Source organism: Lagenorhynchus albirostris, chromosome 14 (genome assembly GCF_949774975.1).
Source record: "Lagenorhynchus albirostris chromosome 14, mLagAlb1.1, whole genome shotgun sequence".
Classification (NCBI taxonomy): domain Eukaryota; kingdom Metazoa; phylum Chordata; class Mammalia; order Artiodactyla; family Delphinidae; genus Lagenorhynchus; species Lagenorhynchus albirostris.
The window spans coordinates 72,987,324-73,009,202 of NC_083108.1; the positions used below are offsets into that span (position 1 = coordinate 72,987,324).

Here is a 21,879-nt window from a genome sequence, read left to right on the forward strand (position 1 = left end):
GAGAGAGAAAGAAGAAAACTGAAAACTTGGGAAGTGAGTGATTTGGACAGGTCTGTTGGCAAGTGCTTACAGATCTGGGTAATATATAATTGCATTTCAGCAGAACAGTGTATAGCCTCAAATGTTTTAATTCCTTAGGGAGCTTTTAAATAAAACAGTGGTCTATTTAATCTGTCAAATAGTCATTGAGCCTTTTGTTCCTTGTGTCTGCTCTTCCAGACAAGTAAGGATCTGCTTCTTTTAGGAGACAAAGACTGGGGGCTGGGAGTGGGGTAGGGGCTGGGTAGTAATAGACCCTACATTGTCCAGCTTGTTAGTTTAGAAGCCAGCAAGTGTGGGTATAGCCAAAGCAGCAAGTGGTAAAGATGACAGTTTGAAACGGAGTAATTCCTCCTCTCCTCCAGCCCTCCCTTACCTATTATGGAAAAGAAACGTGTGCCACCTAAAAAGCAGATTATGAATGTAACACACATAATTGGGGATTATTTATTATTATTTTTCAGATCGTAGGTCTATTTTATTATTTTAACCCAACTTTATTGAGGTATAAATGACATGCAACAAATTGCATATATTTAAGTGTACAATTTGATAAGTTTTGACACGTGTATACACTCGTGAAACCATCACCACAATCAAGATAATGAACATATCCATCACCCCTTTTGATGGCTCCTCGTGCCCTTTATAATCCCTTCCTTGTTGCCAGGCAAACACTCTTCTGCTTTCTGTTACTATACATTAGTTTGCATTTCCTAGAATTTTATGTAAATTGACTTTTATGTGTGGCTTCTTATGCTCAGCAAAATTATGTTGAAATTCATCCATGTTGTAGTGTGTGTCATATAGTTCCTTACTTTTTATTGATTAGTAATATTCCATTTTATGGAGGTACCACTGTTTATTTATCCATCCACCTATTGATGGATGTTTGGGTTGTTTCAGAATTTGGCTTCACAAATAGAGCTGCTCTGAATGTTCATGCACAAGTGTTTGTATGGATGTATACTTTCATTCCTCTTTGGTAAATACCTATCAGTGGTATGGTTGGATCACATAGCAGATGTATATTTAACTTTCAGCAATTGCCAAACTTTTTCAAAGTGGTTACCATTTACATTACCATTTACATTCCCACTGGCAGTGTATTAGAGTTTGGTTCCTCCACATACTGGTCAACACTTGGAATGGTCAGTTTTTAAATTTTAGCCATCTAAAGGGTGTATCATTGTATCTCATTGTAGCTTTTTCCCCCATATCAGCACTTTAAAATTTTAATTTTACTTATTTAATATTTTAATGGAGGTATAGTTGACATAGAACATTATATTAGTTTCAGGTGTACAGCATAATGATTTGATATTTATTCATTGTAGTTTTAATTTGTATCTTCCCTGGTGACTAATAATGTTGATCATCTTTTCATGTGCTTATTTGCCATCTGTATATCTTCTTTGGTGACACGTCTATTTGATTAAATATTTCCACCCCCCTTTTTTTTTTTTTTTTTTTTTTTTTGTGATACGTGGGCCTCCCACTGTTGTGGCCTCTCCCGTTGCGGAGCATAGACTCCAGACGCGCAGGCCCAGCGGCCGTGGCTCACGGGCCCAGCCGCTCCGCGGCATGTGGGATCTTCCTGGACTGGGGCATGACCCCATGTCCCCTGCATCGGCAGGCGGACTCTCAACCACTGTGCCACGAGGGAAGCCCTAAATATTTTCCCTTTTAAAATTTACTTGTGAAAAAAAAAATGAAATTTACTTGTTTGTTTTCTTATTGAAATTTGAGAGTTTCTTATTCTGGATACAAGTCTTTGATCAGAATTGCAAATATTTTCTTTTAGTCTGTGGCTTGTCTTTTCATTTTTTTAAATGTCTTAAACGGAGGTTTTTAATTTTGCTGAAGTCCACTTTATCAATTAAAAAAAAAAAGGATCATGCTTGTGGTGTCATTCCTAAGAAATTTTTGCTTGACCCAAAATGTCTCAAATGTTTTCTCTTGTTTTCCACAAGTTTTATAGTTTTAGCTTTATGATCTACTTTGAGTTAACTTTTGTATGTGGTATGAGGTGTGGCTGTATCTTCTCTTTTTTGCATATGGGTATCCAGTTGTTCTAGCACCATTTGTTGAAAAGACTGTCCGTCTTTATTGAACTTGTACCTTTGTTGAAAATCAGTTGTCCATTTATATGTGGGCCTATTTCTAGACTCTCTTCTGTTCTATTGATCTATTTGACTTTCCTTATGCCAATACCACATGATCTTGTAGCTTTATAACAAGTCTTGAAATCAGATAGTGTTAGTCTTCGAACTGTGTTCTTTTTCAAATGATTTTTAACCTCAGAATTAATTCATTCAACAAGTAGTTATTGAACCAGGCAGGATGAAGCAGTAGAATAGGCAAAGATCGTTGTTCTTATGGCTGAAAGAGAAAGTGGACAAACACATGAATAAATGAGACTATTTCAGGTAGTAATAACTGCTGGGAGGGAAAAAAATAAACCAAATGTGGAGAATGTGGTTAGTTTTGATAATGGGTTTAGGAAAAATCTCTGAGGAGGTGATCATATGAGCTGACTCCTGAATGACTAATATTCTGAATTTTGTTTTGTTTAATTATCAAAGTAATTCTTTTTGGTTCATGGGTTTAAGGTTTAGAGTTTGTATGCATTTAATAATTACAATGTCATATATTCAGTATGCTGATACATCTCAACATCACAGGTAAGGAAAGGAAGGTTTGAGCAATTATATGATTCTCCCTCCCACCCAGGTAATATAGCAATGCTAGTGCTGAGTTTAGATTTTGAGATTGCTCGGCTGCCCTACTCTGCCTTGTTTAGCTGACAAAACTGGCTGTATTCTTCAGCATCTGGTGCATCTTTTGCATTTGCTTTTGTTCCTCTGGAAGGTGGTGTCTGAGGGCTTAAACTGAGAGGGCCAGGAAATTTAGCTTGTTCTCAGACTCTAGGCTTTTGATTTATCTGATGCAGGTCAGGTACATTTGTCCCAGGCTCTCCTTAGTGGCCCTGTTTGTTTCTATCCTGTAGGAGTAAATAAACTTGCCTTACTGAAAAATAACAGTTCTACGTCTTTCCAGTTGAAACTGGGTTGTCTTTATTAATGTCTTGCCCCGATGTAAGCTCGGGTTTTTGTCCAGAGCTGCTCAAATGCAGGGGCTACTGCTAAGATCACTTACCCTTCTTGAAAGTGTCAGTGTGGCGAATGTTAGAGAGTCACATAAGAGCTGGAAAAGCAGAGCCAACCCTTGTTTGTAATTGTTACTAGCGGGCCTTGGTATACTTTGTTAGGCAGCTATGGAACAATAGAAGATACTGTGCTTATTCCTCTTTCCCTTTGGGAAACATAGACAGCACTTGCCCTCCAATGCTTACCTTTTTAAGGAAGGGGAAGGCAAATACTGATGTTTGGCAGGTTCTGTGGCAGTTGTAGCCTGCAACCAACGGTTTGAGACCCTCCCCGAAATGGATTCAAACACCCTAAAATGCAGCCCAGTTCATTACTGAGTTTTGGAGGGTTGTGTGCATTTAGCAAGCTTGTATATGCTGTGGTCCTTGGCAGCACTGAAATATGAAAGATACGATTCATGTTCACAAGGAGCATTGAATTTAGAGAGGGAGACAGACTTGTAGGCCAGCATCAAATGAGTTTGATGAACATAGTACCAAACTGAAACTGAAATTTGTCAGTATAGAGTATACTGTTTAGAATACGTACCTACTTGTATACTGCTATACATATTCATGCACACTGTATATATGTCTGTCTATACGCACATACATATACACACACGCAATATGTTTATTTTAAAAATAGTAGGCTATAGATCCAAGTCTGTGTCATTCCATTGACCCACTCTAATGAAACACTGACCCATTCATTCAAGAACTTGGGATTTAATTTATTTATCGTGGGATTACTAAGTGCGGGGGGCACTGTGCTAGGCATTGGGTGTTCCAGGTTTTAAGGAAACAGCAAGTGCGGGAGTGCTGAGGTAGGGAGTTCTTGGAGTGCTTGAAGGACAGAAGGGAGCACGTGGAGGAGCTGAGACAGGGGCTGTAGGTGGAGACTAGACCACACAGCGATTTTTAAGGTCCTCACTGTCACGTGGACCATGGAGAGGAGTTTGGGTTGTATTTTAAGAGCAATGCAAAACTGTAGAAGGATGTGATCAGGGGAGTGGCGTGAGCTGATCTATTTAAAAATATCCCTCTAGCTGCTGTGAAGGGAGGATTGTAGGAGGCTGGAGTGGACCCAGGGAGAGCAGACAAGAGAGAGAGAGGCTTTGAACAGGGTAGAAGCCATCTGTGGAAAGACTTTTGGAGGCAGTTTCCATTTATTGTCTTGTCATCAGAGCAGAGATGCTGACCAGTGAAACTATGAAAAGATAATGATTTATAAAGACATAGCAGCTATCCACTACCATTAGAAAGCTAGCTGCCTTAACTTTTTTTCTTGCCTCTGTTACCTAGAATGCTTGTCCCTATCGACTGCCCCTCCCTTGTGACTCATCCTTTTCCCATAGAAAATTAAAATTTAATTGGGAAAGAGGAGTATTCTTGTAATCTGCAGAAAGTACCAAACTCTAAACTTTCTCCCCAAGGACAAAGATAATGATTTTTCTGGAGCAGCGGGTAAGAAAGCTATACCCAGTATCACTTTATATTTAGGCAAGAAACTGAAATAAGACTTCAGATCCCTAGTTTAAATTCCCTTCTTAGCATAGCAGCCTTGAGAATAAGTTCCTGAAATTATTGGCCTGCTTGACTGTTTCCCCACATCACTGGGGGAAGGGGACATAGATAAAATATTCAGCATCATTGTATTTTCTTTTTGGTTCATCAGCATTTTTTTTTTTTTTTAACTCACTTGACATAAATAAGGTCCTGGCGTCAGTGAGCTAAGCCTTTGCCGAATCTGTATTCACTAATGAGGGATTTAAATTTCTGGTAGGATTTCTGGGCAAATAGTTTGGGTTTGTAAACTCTCTTGGAGGCAGGGATTCTGTCTTTCCTTTCTTCAGGCCCACTCAGCAGAGGGCTGATTTGTTTTAGACATTGATTTGAGGCTCTTTTTCATAAGTGTTGGTGTTGTGTGTGTGTGTGTGTGTGTATGTGTTTTCAAGCTCTTTCTGTGAGATGGGTGGTACCGACCTGGACCATTTTATGACCTGAGAGTCTTAATAAATAATAGACAGTGCCAGAGGATGACCGATTAGAAGGGATTGTCAAGCTCTGGCAGGTTTGCAGGGGTTAGAATGTGCAAGAGGAGAATGCTCTTCCCCCGCTTCCCTGTGTGACGTTTTCGCTATGCCATTCCTCTCTCTTTTCTCCTCCCTGGTTTTTCTTCATTCCCCGAAGTTAATTCAGGTAGCAGTCATTCACCAAGTGCCCACTGTATACATGAGGAAGACTGGAAATTTATCTGTTTTTTCTCATCCTGTATGGACGCACCTTGTTGACAGACCCAAATGTAGATATACTAATTTGCCCTTTTCCCCTCCTTTTAGATAATACAGATACATTTACATTACCTTTTGGGGAGACTAACCTCTGCTATTTGAATTCACACTAGGTGGGAGATGGAGGCAGGATTTAGAGATGTACAGCCTCAGTACCTAATATTACCAGTGTAATAATCCTTGAGGCCAGCTCTATAATATCATACTAGTCCTATTAACTCCACTATTCTTCCTTACTGTCTCTCACTAAGATCTCAGGGGTTGAATGAACTCTAACTGCTCTGTGTTAGCGATAAGCATGTTGCAAATCACAAAACTGCCAGTAATTGCACTACAAATATTAAACATGTAATTGGGAAAGACTTTTTTGGTAAATACAAAGGCTTTTTGAAAGAAATAGCCAAGGAAGGAGAGTTTACAGTATATCAAAACTCAAGTGGGTGGGTTATGGAATAGAACTTTCAATTTCTAATTATATACTGTTTGAGATAATGTAGGGACAGCTCCTGAGCTGTGAAGTTCAGTTTTTGAAAAGGCAGTGTAACATAAATGATTCATATCTCAAAATGGTCTGTGTGAAACTAACATAATTATGCAAGAGAAGAATCTATCTGCATATCTTCCACCAATAATAATAATGATAACAACAGCGATAACAAATGTTTATTAAGCCCATACTCTGTCTAGCCTTTGTGCTAAATGCTGGTTACTAAGTTTCCCCTGTAAACATCACTCTCCTGTGTTCACTCTTTTGTGTGTGTGTGTGTCTGTATGTTCACTCTTAAAAACATGATAGGTATAATTAGAAGTTGGTTGGAAATGAAATAATCATGGTTTATTTAATAAAGGGCTAAAGAGACCACCTGCCTTATCTCCTCTGCCAATCTACTTGATGGGTGGTGGCTGTAGTTACCTAGCGTCACCTTCAGCAGTGGAAGTCACTTTTATAATGTAAAATATACAAAGGTGAGAACACATGGTTGTGAATGAAGACCATCTACAGTCAGAGTTCTGCTTTAGAAATTTTTAGAAATAAATAGCAGAGTGTAATGGTTAAAAGTTTGACTTCTGGAGTCTACTTTGCACGCTGGCACATGGCAAACAGTAAATGTAGCTACAATTTTAACCAGCCATAATATATAATGGCCAGTAAATTATTTTTTCCCTTGCTATCAGAGCTAGTTGATAATTGAGGGGAAAAAAAGTGTATGTAATACTATAAGCATGGAGAAGTCTTTTTTATTTTATAATTTATAAAGTTTTATTAAATATAAAATATTATTAGTAGTAAATAATAATTCTGTCTTCTCTTTGTCTCCATACTCTTTCTTGATGTAACTTCTCATCTCTGTCTTATTTACTTTCTTCTCCCAGTCATCCCCCCTTTTTAGTACCTATTGCAGGGTACTGTTAAAATCTGTGCCTTTATTGTGTTTTATTCTGACCTAAAACTAAATTCCTAGTTCCACAGGTGAAACTCCTTGGAGTTTTTTTCTGTGCTAAGCACTTTATGTGTATTAATTTATTTCCATTTCACAACAGTGCTGTGGGTTAAGTTTTTCTAAACATAGCAAGAAACCCAGAAGCCATAAAGGAAAAAGCTGATAAATTTAACCATGCCAAGATGAATTTCTTTGGGGAAAAAAAATAACCACAAGCAAGTAAAAAGGGAAAAAAGCTAAGACAAATATTGTCACATGTATAATAAAGGATCATTTTCTGGTTCTATCAAGAAGAGCCCCTTTAAATCAGTAAGAAAAAAAATCCAATAGAAAATGAACAATGACAAGCTGACAACTCACAGAAAATGAAAAAAAAAAGTGGTCTGAAAACATGAAAAAGTGCTAGTCTCACATAGAAATGCAAACTAGAATGGTACCATTTTCCATGACTCAGATAAAAAAGTTTGGTAATATACGTAGTATTGGCAAAACTGGGAGAAAACGGGCTTTCATGCTTAATTCATGGGAGTCAAAACTGGTACCTTCTTTTGAGTGTGGTTTGGCAAATTTGTCAGAGTAAAAAAAAAAAACTCTTGTCAAAGCAGTTTTATTTCTACAATTTTAATTTACAGATATTTATTTACTTGTAAAAGTGTATAAAGATGATTATAAAGGGTGTGATATGCTGCATTATTTGTAATGACAAAAATCTATGAATAATATAAATGTCCTCTAATAGGGATTAAATTATGGACGGTACATTCTTATAATGGAATAGTGTATAGCCATTAAAAAGAATGCTCGGGGACTTCCCTGGTGGCAAAGTGGTTAAGAATCCGCCTGCCAATGCAGGGGACACGGGTTCGAGCCCTGGTCCGGGAAGATCCCACATGCCACGGAGCAACTAAGCCCGTGTGCCACAACAACTGAGCCTGTGCTCTAGAGCCTGTGAGCCACAACTACTGAGCCCGCGTGCTGCAACTACTGAAGCCCACATGCCTGGAGCCTGTGTTCCGCAACAAGACAAGCCACCACAATGAGAAGCCTGCGCACCGCAACAAAGAGTAGCCCCCGCTGGAGAGTAGCCCCCGCTGGACGCAACCAGTGAAAACCCACGCGCAGCGACAAAGACCCAACGCAGCCAAAAATAAATAAATTAAAAAAAAAAAAAAAAAAAAGAATGCTTGCACGGAAAGATCTTTGCATCGTAGTAAGTGAAAAAATTGGGGTGTAGATCAGGATTGCATTTGTGTGTGTGTGTGTTCCACACAGGCTGGCATAGAGAGAGTAGTGTGTTTGCACACATGCACACGTAGGTAAGTATACGTATGTATATGCACGAGACATTTTTCAAAGATTAGGAAACTGCTAACTAGTGACTTCTGACGATGCAAGGGAAGCTTGGGCTTTTTCTCGGAATTTCATACCTATATGTGCTGTTTTAGTAAATGAATTTTAAAAGGTTTTAGAAAGTTTATGTTTGTGTTCTCAACAATATTCTAAAGGACATTGAGTCTATAAAAAATTAGAGCTGCCTGAAGTAGTTGGCTGAGATAAGGAAAGATGAAATGGGAATGAAAAACAGGAAGATAAACAAATAAAAAGATCTTGCTAGAAGCAGTAAAGAGTGCCCTTGAGGCAGCCCTCCCAATGGTAAGGTTGAGGACAAACCTGAGAAATTCTTCTAGAATCTGTTTTAAAAAAGAAAGAGGAGATAACAGTGGTGACAGTAAGGGAACAGATCCCCCATAGGTGGTGGCGGCCGAGGCTGGATGACCGGTATTTAAAAATGAAGCAACCTCTGAGCCCGCAGTATTTCATTTAATGAAGACCAATAATGGAGGAAGATGCTGGGAGAGAGCTGTAGAGGGGAGACAGAATGATTTTTCCCTTCGTTCACTTCATTAACCTGATAATTGTAGGTTTAAGGACTTTTTTTTAAAAATACTGCAGTATAACCATCATTATAATTTTAATATAATTAGAATCTCATTAAAATTAGGAGCAAGGTGTCTGCCTTCTGTATCACTGAAGTAGCTGTCTTTATCTGGTATAGGTATCGGTGTTATATTTGCTTCATGAAAGGAAGTGGTACGTTTTCCTTTCCTTTTGACTCTCTGGAATAATTTATAGAGCACTGGGATGGTCTGGTCTTTGAAAGTTTGATAGAATTCCATTTTGAAACCATCTGGGTCTGGTGCTTTTCTGTGGGGTAGTTTTAAAATTGCTTTCTCTATTTTTATATAGAAATTGGTTTGCCTAAGTTTTCTCTCTAATGGACTCAGTTTTGGCAGTCTTTATTTCCCTAGATAATTATTCACTTCATCTAGATTTTATAAGTTATTTGCACAGCAGTCTGCAAAGTAGTTTCTTTAAAAAATTTTTTTTCTTCTGTTTCAATGCTTATTTCCCCCTTGTCATTTCTTGTTTTGTGTATTTGTGATTTTTTTTGTACTCCTGAATAAGTTAACTAGTGGTTTGTCTATTTCGTTAATTTTAAAAAGCAGGATTTTTATTAATTAGATCTACTACTTTTTTGTTTTCATTTTCTTTGATTTTTGCTTATTTATTTATTTATTAGCTGCATTGGGTCTTCGTTGCTATGTGCGGGCTTTCTCTAGTTCTGGCGAGCGGGGGCTGCTCTTAATTGTGGTGTGTGAGCTTCTCATTGTGGTGGCTTCTGTTGTTGCGGAGCACGGGCCCTAGGCGTGCAGGCTTCAGTAGTTGTGGCTCGTGGGCTCTGGAGTGCAGGCTCAGTAGTTGTGGTGCATGGGTTTAGTTGCTCCGCGGCATGTGGGATCTTCCTGGACCAGGACTCGAACCCATGTTCCCCGCATTGGCAGGCAGATTCTTAACCACCACACCACCAGGGAAGTCCCCTGCTTTTATCTTTATAAAATAGATTTCCTTCCTTGTGCTATCCTTTGTCCTTTTTCTAGGGTTTTTTTTTTTTTTGAACTGGGACTTTATTTTTATTCTCTTATATTTTTTATTAATGTTAGTTGTTTGTGTAGTGAATTTTCCACTGATAACTCCATTAGCTGTATCCCATAGATGCTGATATGTAGTGTTTTCATGGCCATTATTTCTTTTTTTAATAGAATCCATGATAAACTTTATTTATTTATTTATTTTTGCCTGCTTTGGGTCTTCATTGCTGTGTGCAGACTTTCTCTAGTTGTGGTGCACGGGCTTAGTTGCTCTGTGGCATGTGGGATCTTCCTGGACTAGGGATCAAACCCCTGTCCCCTGCATTGGCAGGCAGATTCTTAACCACTGTGCCACCAGGGAAGTCCCGCCATTATTTCTTACAAATTGTGTAATTCAGCTTGTATTTCCCCTTTTACCTAAGAGTTGTTTAATGGAAGCTTTTAAAATTTCCAGGTAGAAGGGCCTTTCTGTTTTTTCCTTTTGTTAGTTCAGGTTTATTGCATTGTGATATTGTTCTGTGTAATAGTTCTACTTTATAGGGGTTACTGTTTTCCTTGTGACTGTATAGATCTGATCAATTTTTATGGAAATGCTCTAGGCGCTTGAGAAAAATGTGTAATTATTATCAGGGTGTGGAGTACAATATATGCACATAAGATCTACCCTATTGTTTATGTTATTTAGATTTTCTATCTCTTTACCTATTTTTTAGTCTATTTTATCTTGTATTGAGTGTGGTGTATTAAAGTCTACTATTATTGGTGTGTTTCCATCTGCATTTCCTTGCATCTCCTGTAGTTTTTGCTTCACAAAGATGATTGCTGTGTTTGGTACATAAATATTCATAGGTTTGTTGATTTCTTTTAATAGCAAACTCATCCGCATTTATTGTTATGACTGATAGGTTTGGTATCAACTCTATCATAACATTTTAAAAAATAAATTTATTTATTTATTTTTGGCTGCGCTGGGTCTTCGTTGCTGTGCATGGGCTCTTCTCTAGTTGTGGAGAGTGGAGGCTATTTTTTGTTGCGGTGTGTGGGCTTCTCATTGTGGCTTCTCTTGTCGTGGAGCACGGGCTCTAGGCACGCGGGCTTCAGTAGTTGTGGCTTGCAGGCTTACTTGCTCCACGGCATGTGGAATCTTCCCGGACCAGGGCTTGAACCCATATCCCCTGCGTTGGCAGGCGGATTCTTAACCACTGCACCACCAGGGAAGTCCTCTATCTTAATGTTTTATACTTACAGTTGACCCTTGAACAACACAAGTTTGAACTGCACGGGTCCACTTATGCACGGATTTTTTTCAATAAATATGTAGTACAGTATGATACAATCTGCCGTTGGTTGAAACCATGCAGTTGGAAGCAGAACTGTGGATATAGAGGGCTGACTATAAAGTTATATATGAATTTTCAATTGCGCAAGGATCGGTGCCTCTAAAGCCCATGTTGTTCGTGGGTCAGCTGTAGTGTTTCCTTGCATTGTTTCTCACAAGATGTGTGTGTGTATGTACGTGTGTGTGTGTGTGTGTATATATATTATATATATATAATATATATATAATTTTTTTCTAAGATGTATATTTAAAAATTTTTTGTTGAAAACAGTTTTTTGAGGGGGTATTTAGGAAGGTTTGTATTTTTTTTAATCTAGTACTTACACCTTTTTGAATGTCCTTAGTCCTCTGTTTTGTTATTTGACTTTTATTATCAGGCTTATCAGATTTTTTTCATTATCCTTAAACACCCATCTATTGCCTATTGCCTATACAACAATGAGTTTTTTTCTGTTTTCCTTTTCCCATTTTCTAGTTGTAGTAGTTCTACTTTGTCACAATATATAACTGTTGTACATTAGTTTTCTACTCTCATTCCCATCTTTGTTTTAGTCTTACATGACATTTATAGATTATTAAATGCTCACCATCGGTTATTTTGTCAATGTTGCTTGTTACAACAAGATAGATAAAGTTTATCCTCTAGTAGATTCATCAGGAAAGACTGATAAGTACAGCACTCCCTTACTTGTTGTATGTTGAAACTTGTTTTGTCTGTAGCACTGATAGTTGAAGGATAACTTAGCTGGATATAAAATTCTTAGTTTACCCTTTTCTTTCATTGAGTTTTTAAAAAATGCTTGTTCATTTATCAACTTGCTTTATATGTTGGCTTTGAAAAGTCAGATGCTAATCTAATTTGTTACAGTAAGTTATTTGTTTTTCGTGGAGGCTTTGAAGATTTTTTTCCATTTGTCTTTAAAGCGTAATAGTTTCATTAGAACAAGAGCCAGAGCAATTATTCTGGGCTAATTTTCCCAAGTACCTGGTGGTCCCTTCCAATGTATAGATTCACATCTTATTTTATTTGTTTTCTCAATTTAGGTTTAAATATTAGTTCTGTTCCATTGCGTTTCCCCTCTCCCCTTACCCCAATTATATGTATGTTGTTTCTTCTTTGCTTGTCTTTCATATTAACCATTTTCTTTGTGATCTCTTTTATTTCTTTTTTCATCATATTTTATTCTCTTCATTGTTTTCCTCCCTTTCTTTAATGCCGCTTATTAGATTTTCATTTGAACTTATTCTCCTTTGGGCGCCTAGTAATTTAGTTTTCATTTCTGAGATGATTTTCTTTTCCTTTTTCTTTGTGAGTTTGATCAACTCCCTCTTCATTTTTTCCTACTTTTTGTCCACTTATTTTTTATTTTTTTTTTTTTGTGGTACGCGGGCCTCTCACTGTTGTGGCTTCTCCCGTTGTGGAGCACAGGCTCCGGATGCGCAGGCCCAGCAGCCATGGCTCACGGGCCCAGCTGCTCCACGGCATGTGGGATCTTCCCAGACCAGGGCACGAACCCATGTCCCCTGCATCGGCAGGCGGACTCTCAACCACTGCGCCACCAGGGAAGCCCTGTCCATTTCTGTTTTTAACTTTTAAATTTCTTATTCAGAGTGTTTTTTCATATCCCCAAATCTTGAGTATATTTAATTCAGATTGGAGTGTTGTCTCATAGTTTTCTTCTGCATCATGGGTGTTTGTCTGGGGTAATTTTCAAAAGCTGACTGATGTGTGACTCTTCTTTTTTATAATAACTTTATATAGACTTATACTTTTTTCCTATTTATTTTGTGGCTCTTAAATATTTTAAAGGTTCCTATTCAATGGCATTTTCTTCTGTCAGTATAGAAAAGTCCAGGTTTTTTTTTTTTTTAGTGGATTTGTGTATGTATTTGTGTTTGTGGTAGGGGAGAGGTTATTTGTCCTCTGGGTTTTTTGTTTGTTTGTTTGCAGGTAAATAAATTTCCTCCTTCTACTTCCTTTCCTTTTTGTCACCTAATTGCCAAATGGATCCTGTCTCTTTTTTGCCTTTTTCTTCCCCAGAGACCATGCATTTCTAACACTACACCTTAAATCATTCCCCTTTCCTATAAATAGGGCTCTGATCTACAAGAAAACTTTTTCAATATTTTCACACTTAGGGTGGACTTTCTCTTTCTGGAGGTGGTTTTACAGCAATTTTAGGCCTGCCACTAGCTCCCCTGTTCTCTCTGACATGCAGTTTTTCTCAGAATGCCCTTGGCTTGGCACAGAGGGTTGCAGTAAGAAGATGAGAGATCACTACTGAGATTTGGTATGTCTTCTTTTTTTACTTACAGGTAATTTGGAAGTTTGGGCATTCTCTGTCTTCTACTTTTGTTGAGGCCATGGTTAGGTTATTGTGTGGTTTTACTTGTTCTTTTTTAAAAATTCCATATTTAAAAAAAAATTCCCCTTAGTTTTCAATTTTTTAAAATTATTTATTTATTTATTTATTCTGGCCACACTGTGTGGCATGGGGATTGAACCCACGCCCCCTGCATTGGAAGCGTAGAGTCTTAACCACTGGACTGCCAGGGAAGTCCCCCATATTGTTTTTGAAGGATATGTGGGAAGATGTGAATTTAGGCAGTCATCATTGTCCTTGGCTACCCTGAAGTCCAGGCACTGTTATAGACACTTTATAAATATTAACTCATTTTATCCTCTCAACACCCTATGACACAGTGCTGTTGCTATTCCCATTTTATAGATGAGTTAACAGTTTAAATAACTAGCCTGGGATCACACAGAGCTGGGATCTGAACCAAAGTAGTCTGGTTCCAGAGTCCGTGCTCCTACCCATAAAGCTTTGCCACCACATGCCAGCGATTCTCAGCTTTTTTACTTCTGGGGTCTCCTCTTTTTTTTTAAACCATAAACCCAATATTCTAAAGAGAATTGTTTCCTAACCTGTATTCATCATATAATAATTAGTTTTCCCTTTTTGTTGTATAAGAAAACATATATGCCACTCAGCTTCAGACTACCACACCAAGTAACATAATTGTTTTGTAGCCAAAAGCAATAGAGATTTGACATTTTAACTAGCTTATACAGGTAGACAAATTAAAGATTAACATAAGATTTTCACTATACTTTTTGAAAAGTTAAAAGTAACTGGAAGCCTTCTGTTATTGCTTTTTGATTCCCTGGGACTGTGGGGACTCAGGTGGGAACCATAGATTAAAGAAGCTGTGGACAAGATTTAAAAAAAAAAAAAAAGGATAATTTAGTAATCATACTGTATGCAAAAGTATTGGATGCTGGAATGATAGGTATCTTATAAATTGAAGTTGAGTTTTCCCTGGGTAAAATTCTGCCTCGATCTTCTGACAAGCTCTCAGAGGGAGTAAGGAGCAAACTAATATTTTTTTCCTTTTGATCTGAACCCTGTGATTTTTCTCTAGGATAATCAGAATGATGTTTAGATTTCCCCCAAAATGCTAGTAAAATGCTATAGGAAAAATTAAAAAGAAAATAAATTTCAGTTAATGTAAACAACAGGAATGTTGATAGACTATGTCTAGATTCTTGCCTTTTCTGATTATTTCTTGTCAGAACAATCTTATAGTTATTGTCATGATTGTCAGTAATATCTAACCATTAGTGCTTAATATGTACCAGACACTCAGATGATTAAGCATCTCATATTTAACATGTACCAGGGCTTCCTTCCCTGCTGGCGCAGTAGTTAAGAATCTGCCTGCCAATGCAGGAGACATGGGTTTGAGCCCTGGTGCAGGAAGATCCCACATGCTGCGGAGCAACTAACCCCGTGCACCACAACTACTGAGCCTGCACACCTAGAGCCCGTGCTCCGCAGCAAGAGAAGCCACTGCAATGAGAAGCCCACGCACCACAAGGAAGAGCAGCCCCCGCTCGCCGCAGCTAGAGAAAGCCTGCGCGTACCAACGCAGCCAAAAATAAATAAAAAATTTAAAAAATAAAGATTTAACACGTACCAAATCTAACACTTGATTTTTCCTCTCCCCACCCTTTTTCCACATCTCGTACGTGGTACCGCCAACCTTCCACTTGCCCAGACGTGATACCTAGGAGTTGGTCTTACTCCTTTCTTTCTTTCCCATCTCATATGTAATAGATTAGGAAATCCTGTTGGCTACCCTTAAAATATTCCCAGTTGGACCGTTTATCACTACTCCTTCCACCACTTTGATCCTTGGTACCACCATCTCTTGCCTGGATTATCACAATAGCTTATTTAACTGATCTATGTGCTTCTACCCTTGCACGATAGCTTGAAGATGTTTTAAAAATATAAGTCAGATCACGTTGCTCCTCTGCCTAAAACCCTCTAGTCCTTTCCCATTTCACAAAAAATAAAAGCTGAAGTTTTTACAGTGTCCTCCGAGGCCCGGCATCATCAGGCTTTTCATTACCTCTCTGGCCTCATCTACTGCTCTGTCCCTTAAGTGTTTTGCTCCAAGCATACTGGCCTCTTGAGTGCTTGAGCATGTCAAATACGGTCTGCCCCCGTGCCCTTGATCTTGTTCCTCCCTCTGCCTGATATGTTCCTTTCCTATATGGCTGCATGTTGCTGCCTCATTTCTTCCAGGTCTGATCAAATGTTACCTTATTGCTAAGGCCCTCCCCACCACCCTATATAAATAGCATCCACCTCAGCCCCAATCCCACTGACCATGCCCCCAGCCCCATCTACTGTGCTAGCAGGATCCCAGGCTCCTACCACGGGGAAGACGAGGAGGCAGTGACCAAAGAGAGGAAGGGAAAGGGATTGGGTTGGTGTTTTTATTTGCTACTCTACTAATAAGCATTTTAGCTGTGACGGTGTGGGAAGTAGTGCCGACAGAGTCCTTTGTTTTTCATTGGTCTATTTCTCTCTCTCTCAAGATGGTTTCACCCAAATATCACTGGCGTGGAGGCAGAAAACCTACTGTTGACAAGAGGAGTTGATGGCAGTTTTTTGGCAAGGCCCAGTAAAAGTAACCCTGGAGACTTTACACTTTCTGTTAGGTAAGTTGCAAGAAAAAGAGAGAATCCTGAGAGTGTTTTCCAGGGGGGAAATGTTAGGACCACACTTGGACAACTTGTGACCCTCATTTAGAGCCTGAAGGTCTGCCTGCTGCCCCGTGGGTGAGGCCTTGCCAGTGCCCTGGCCCACAGATCAGGTGTGATTCAGGCCTGCTGTGGGGTTCGGGACGTGGCCTCCTGAGAGTGAGAGGCTCGGGGAGTCAGCAGAAGGGGCCTGAAGGTGGGCTTTTTCTCCCTTGAGAGGCCACTGAGGATGAGCTGGAGCACAACATAGCAAGTTCTTAAAGCCTGGGTCGATCCTGCTTCAATCCAAAACAAGGCTCCATCCTTGTTCCCTGCATTTTTCCTTTCCCATCTGTTGATTACGGAATGGGACAAATACTCTCTAAGAGTTTCTTCAAACAGCCTCACAGATGTAGAAAACAAGCTTATGGTTACCAAAGGGGAAAGTGGGGTGGGGGAATAAATTAGGAGTTTGGGATGAACAGGTACATACTACTATATATAAAATAGATAAGCAACAAAGGCCTACTGTATAGCACAGGGAACTATACTCAATATCCTGTAATAGCCTGTAAGGGAAAAGAATCTGAAAAAGTATATAACTGAATCACTTTGCTGGACACCTGAAACTAACACGACATTGTAAATCAATTATACTTTAATTTAAAAAGAAAAAAGAAAGAAAGAAGGAGAAGAGTTTCTTCAGATCACTTTTCTTTTTCAAGAAATAAAACATCACTGAGGAAGTTGTGGTCCCGTTTGTTCCCCTGCCCAGTCCCATTCCCCTCCCTCTTTCCTCAGAGGAAACCACCATCAAGAGGTTGGTATATCTCCTTCCTGAACATGTTTTTATACTTGTACTGCATTTGTGCTATGTGTGAATGATATGAGGTTGGTTTGTGTGTTTTTAGAATTCATGTCCATGGCTTTATAATGTACGTATTCTGAGACTACCTTTAAAATTTTTTTGAGCTCTGTGCTGATACATATAGATCTAATTATTAACTTTAATGGCTATATAATATTCGAAGGTGTGCATATACCACAGTTTATCCCATCCCCTATTGTTGGACACTGAGTTGTTTTTAGTTTGTTTAAAATTGTTTTGAACAGTATTGGCAACATCTATTACATGTCTCTTTGGACACATGTGGGAGAGTTTTTCTAGAAATTGACTTTCTCTTATATACTCATTCTCCTTACTCTAGCTCATTCCAGGAGCCAGAACTGAACTGCTCTATGAATTTGCTTTTATTATTATTATTTTTTTTGTTTGTTTGTTTAACAGCATTTTTTCTATTAAAGAAAAAACAAAGTTCAAATGCCCAATAGTAAGTATGTTTTTAACACTTGTATACACATGAATAAAGATAAAGGCTGCTGAGTAGACACTGCATTTAAATAAAGGTGTTGTAGGTATAATTCATTATAATTTATATTACGAATAAATAAGAAAAAAGTGGCTGGACAGGACAGTAGCGATTTGTTTTCCAATGTTCCTTCATTTGGACCCCACCCCCCACCCCCTGTGCCAGCTGAGCTTACTTCCCACCATTAGACCAAAATGGTGACTCTCCGCCAGGCAATTACAGCAAAGAACCAGCCCCTGGTTCAGAGGAAGCAGTGTTTGGTCGATGGCTCTACAGTTTTTATTTTTGTCCTAAACTGGTTCCAGCTTCAGAAGCATAAAACTCATGCACTTGGTCACTTGAGACTTTTGAAAAGCACCAACCAATGTGTTAGTTGATTTGGACCTTAAGTGCCACTACCCACCAGAGAAGCTCTCACTAGATTCCAAATCTGTTATTTAATTTTCAAAGATCGAAAAAACTTATCAGAACAAGGCCATCCTCGGAATACTCTTAAAACCTCTATTCAGCTTTTGGCTCATATATGAAATTATAAATAAATATAACCTCCCCAACCAGGTGTGAGGCTTAACCAGCAGCTTCTGAGGCCTGGTCTGTAGTGTTCAGAAAGAAACTTTGCCTTAAAAGGTCAGACTAGTAACACTGTAGCCCCAGCGGCCTCTGCCAATGAGGCCTTGCCAGCCACCAGCAGTCGGACACATAGTGTCCAGCACCAGTCCTTGCGCCCTCCCTTCTCCAGAGTTTCACAAGCAGGATCCACGTAAGGGGAGCAGCCCATACTTCTGGAGGATGGCCGAAGTACTTTCTAGGGCACAACCCGGACGAATGATGCCAAACTCTCCAGGCACAGACAAGTCAACCACAGTTGAGCCTAGTCGACACTCAGGGCTCTGGTCATCCCCAATTGGTCCCCCATCAATGACCAAGGACAAGCGAGGCCAGAGGTCCTGAAATTCCTCAACATTCAGAGAGCTGGTCTGGGAGCTGAGGTTGGCGCTGGTGAGAGCAAGCGGTCCCCCAAACACCTGGGCCAAGTCCTGCATGAAGGCGTGGTCAGGAATCCGGATGCCTGTAGACGTCGGCCACGCGGCCCAGGCACACGGCCAGCGGCTTGGTCTCGCTGCGGCCCTTGACGCGGTACACGACGCCCAGTGCCTCCGAGCAGCTCGCCGAGCAGGCCAGGCCGTACAGCGTATCGGTGGGGACGGCCACCACGGCGCCGGCGCGCAGCTCGGCCACGGCGGCCCGCAGCGCCTCGGTCCAGCCGGCGCGCTCCGGGTTTGCGGCCCGCACGGCCCCGCTCCCCGGGAGCCGGAACAGCCGGGCCCCCGGCGCCGCCGGAGCGGGGCTCGGCGGACGGAGAAGGCGCCCGCTCCGTGCGGAGCCCCCCGGCCCCTCGCTCAACCCTATGCTGGCAGACACCGCGGCCCTCTATTATTATTTTTAAATAAAGAAGTAAGGAAAACATGTTCTGAGGATTTATTTAGGACTCCTTCGGGATTTGGGAAGTCCCTTTTTGGTATCGATTAGTTTCTCAAGGAGCTCACATTGTTGGCTTTTACTTCCGTTTTGCAACAAGGAGAGGGCAGAAGCCTTCATGAATTTTCCCAGGTTTATCCTAGCACAGACTTCTAACCTACAGTTGAGTGACATTTGACCTGTAAGAGTTTGGATGGAGATTATATAATAATAACAACAATGATGTTGAGGAGGAGGATGATAGCAGACGTTATTGAGGGTTTGACATATTCCAGGCCATCTTGCTAAGCACTCTCCACATATCATTTTATTTAATCTTTCCAACAACCTATGAATAAATGCCACTATTATCTTCATGTTAGGGGTGAGTAAGCTGAAGCACAGAGGTTAATTTACAAAGCTGGTTTCATAGCTAGTAAGTGGCAGAGCCGGGACTACAGAACTGGTGAGGTTTTTTTTTTTTCTTTTTCCTCAACTTTTTATCTTGAGAAATTTCAGCCCTATAGGAAAGTCAAAAGATGAGTACGGTGAATACCCACATTCCCTTTACCTGTTAACATTTTGCCATGTTTGCTCTTTTTCTCTGAGTGTGTGTGTGTATGTGTATACTCTCCCCTCCCCCAGCCTTTTGAAAATAAGTTGCAGATGTCAGGATGCTTATTTTTACCTCTGAGTACTTCAGTGTGCATGACCTATGAACAAGGACATCCTGTATAACTACAATATCATGATTATATATAAGAAATTTTAAGTGATTCCATAATGTTATCTAACACACAGTCCATATTCAAATTTCTCTCATCATTTCAATAGTGGATTTTGAAGCCATCCCTTTATTTCACATCAGGAAGCACATAATATCTGTTTGCCCCATCTTCTGGAGTGTCATTGCTTCTAGACCCTTTTAGTAGACAGAGCTGGGAAATAAATACTTATATATTTAAAACCAAATTTTAAATATATCAGTATCAATAAATATATAAATATATATCAGACAAGTCTGATAGCTCTAGTTCAGCCCAGTTTCCTTACCTTTTCCCATTCCGTATTTGTGTTTCCCTTCTGTAGAGAGAACCGTGTTTCACAGCAGCATCAATGTATGACCTCATTTGCCCAATCTTCTAATACAAAGATAGTTTCAGAATTACTATACCATTATCATTTCTAATTACAAACCCATTAAGTAAAGTTCATGATTTCTCTGGAGTGTTTCTGTTCACAGCATGTATCCCACTAAGGGTGTATAATCTGTACTGTGTTCAAAAGCTACGGGAATTAATTTTCTGTGTAGTTACAAACTTACTGCAAAGTTGGAGTCATTTCTTTCTTTCTGTATTCAGTTTTTTGGTTTTGTACTCATTTTTTTGATCCTTGTTGATTTTATTTTTTGAATATGTGAAACATTTACAAGATTTAAAAGTCAAACTGTATAAAAAGGTATATTCTGACAAACCTTATTCTTATCCCTACCCTGTGTACCTTATTTCCATCCCTGTAGGTAACCAGTTTTATTAATTTATGGTTTATCCTTCTGTGTTTCTTTTCACACATGAAGTGGAATACTAAGTCTATTTCTTTGTAGTTTACTTTTTTCACTTACAGAAATCTTTTAGTGGTCTTTCTCAATTTTTAAATTAACTGCATAGCATGTAACTTTATACAATTTCCTAAAAATGGGAATTTAGTTATTTCCAATATATTACAATGATAAATAATACTGCATTTAATATGATAACATTTTGCATATGTTTTGTGCTTTTGGAAATGTATCTTCAGAGGTGAATTCCCGGGAGAGAGATGACTGGGGCAGAGAGTCAATATATATTAGTATAGTTTTTCCAAATTCCTCTCCACAGTGATTGTACCATTTTGCATTCTCACCAACAGTGTCTGAGGGTCCCTGTTTTTCCACAGCTTCCAGTTGAGTGTTGTCAAGCTTTTCACTTTCGTCATCCTGATAGGTGAGAAATGGTATCTCAGTGAATTTTAATTTCTCTTATGATTGAAGCTGAACATCTTTTAATAAGGTTAAAGGTCATCTGTATATCTTTTTGGTGAACTGTCTTAGAATCAGTGCTTTTAACAACTCTTAAACTGCCAAGTTTCACTTTATATATGTTTTCTTATGTATATGATGTATATTATAGACACTGAGATGCATGTGTGTGTGTGTGTGCATGCATAAATGACAAGTTTATTGTTCTAGTTTTCTACAGTGATCTAATCTTTTTGTTATGTGCCCATGCTGAAAATTTGATGATTAGGTTGCCTTAGTTAGTCAAGGAAGATCCCCTTTTTTTAATTTTGAGGGAAAAAAAATACAGAAAAATACAAAAAATTATGTCCAATTACCCATATTGTATTTATTGCCAGTCATTTTTTCCTTCAAATTAAAATATTAAAAACAAAATTTCCCTTTTTTCACCACCCTTCCTGCTGTTCTTCTTTTTGCCACAGAGACAGCTACTTTCTGAGTTTGGTGTATTTCTTTCTAGTTCATTAAAAAAAAGTACAGGGCTTCCCTGGTGGTGCAGTGGTTGGGAGTCCGCCTGCCAATGAAGGGGACTTGGGTTCCAGCCCTGGTCCGGGAGGATCCCGCATGCCGCGGGGCAACTAGGCCCGTGAGCCACAACTATTGACCCATGTGCCGCAACTGCTGAAGCCTGCACGCCTGGAGCCCCTGCTCTGCAGCGGGAGAGGCCACCGCGGTGGGGGGCCTGCGCACTGCAGCAAAGAGTGGCCCCCACTCGCCGCAACTGGAGAGGGCCCGCCCACAGCAACGAAGATCCAACACAGACAAAAA

At 39.5% G+C, this 21,879-nt stretch overlaps 1 protein-coding gene and 1 pseudogene across 4 annotated transcripts in view; one reads left to right on the forward strand and one right to left on the reverse strand.

Moving 5' to 3' along the window:
- PTPN11 (protein tyrosine phosphatase non-receptor type 11) overlaps positions 1 to 21,879 on the forward strand; it is a 79,707-nt gene that overhangs the window by 1,893 nt on the left and 55,935 nt on the right. For all 4 annotated transcript variants that reach the window (XM_060170485.1, XM_060170487.1, XM_060170486.1 and 1 more), the window contains exon 2: positions 16,084 to 16,206. In XM_060170485.1, coding sequence (XP_060026468.1) covers positions 16,084 to 16,206 — 123 coding nt within the window. The remainder of the gene's footprint in view (positions 1 to 16,083; positions 16,207 to 21,879) is intronic.
- LOC132504384 (threonylcarbamoyl-AMP synthase-like) lies at positions 17,694 to 21,029 on the reverse strand (annotated as a pseudogene).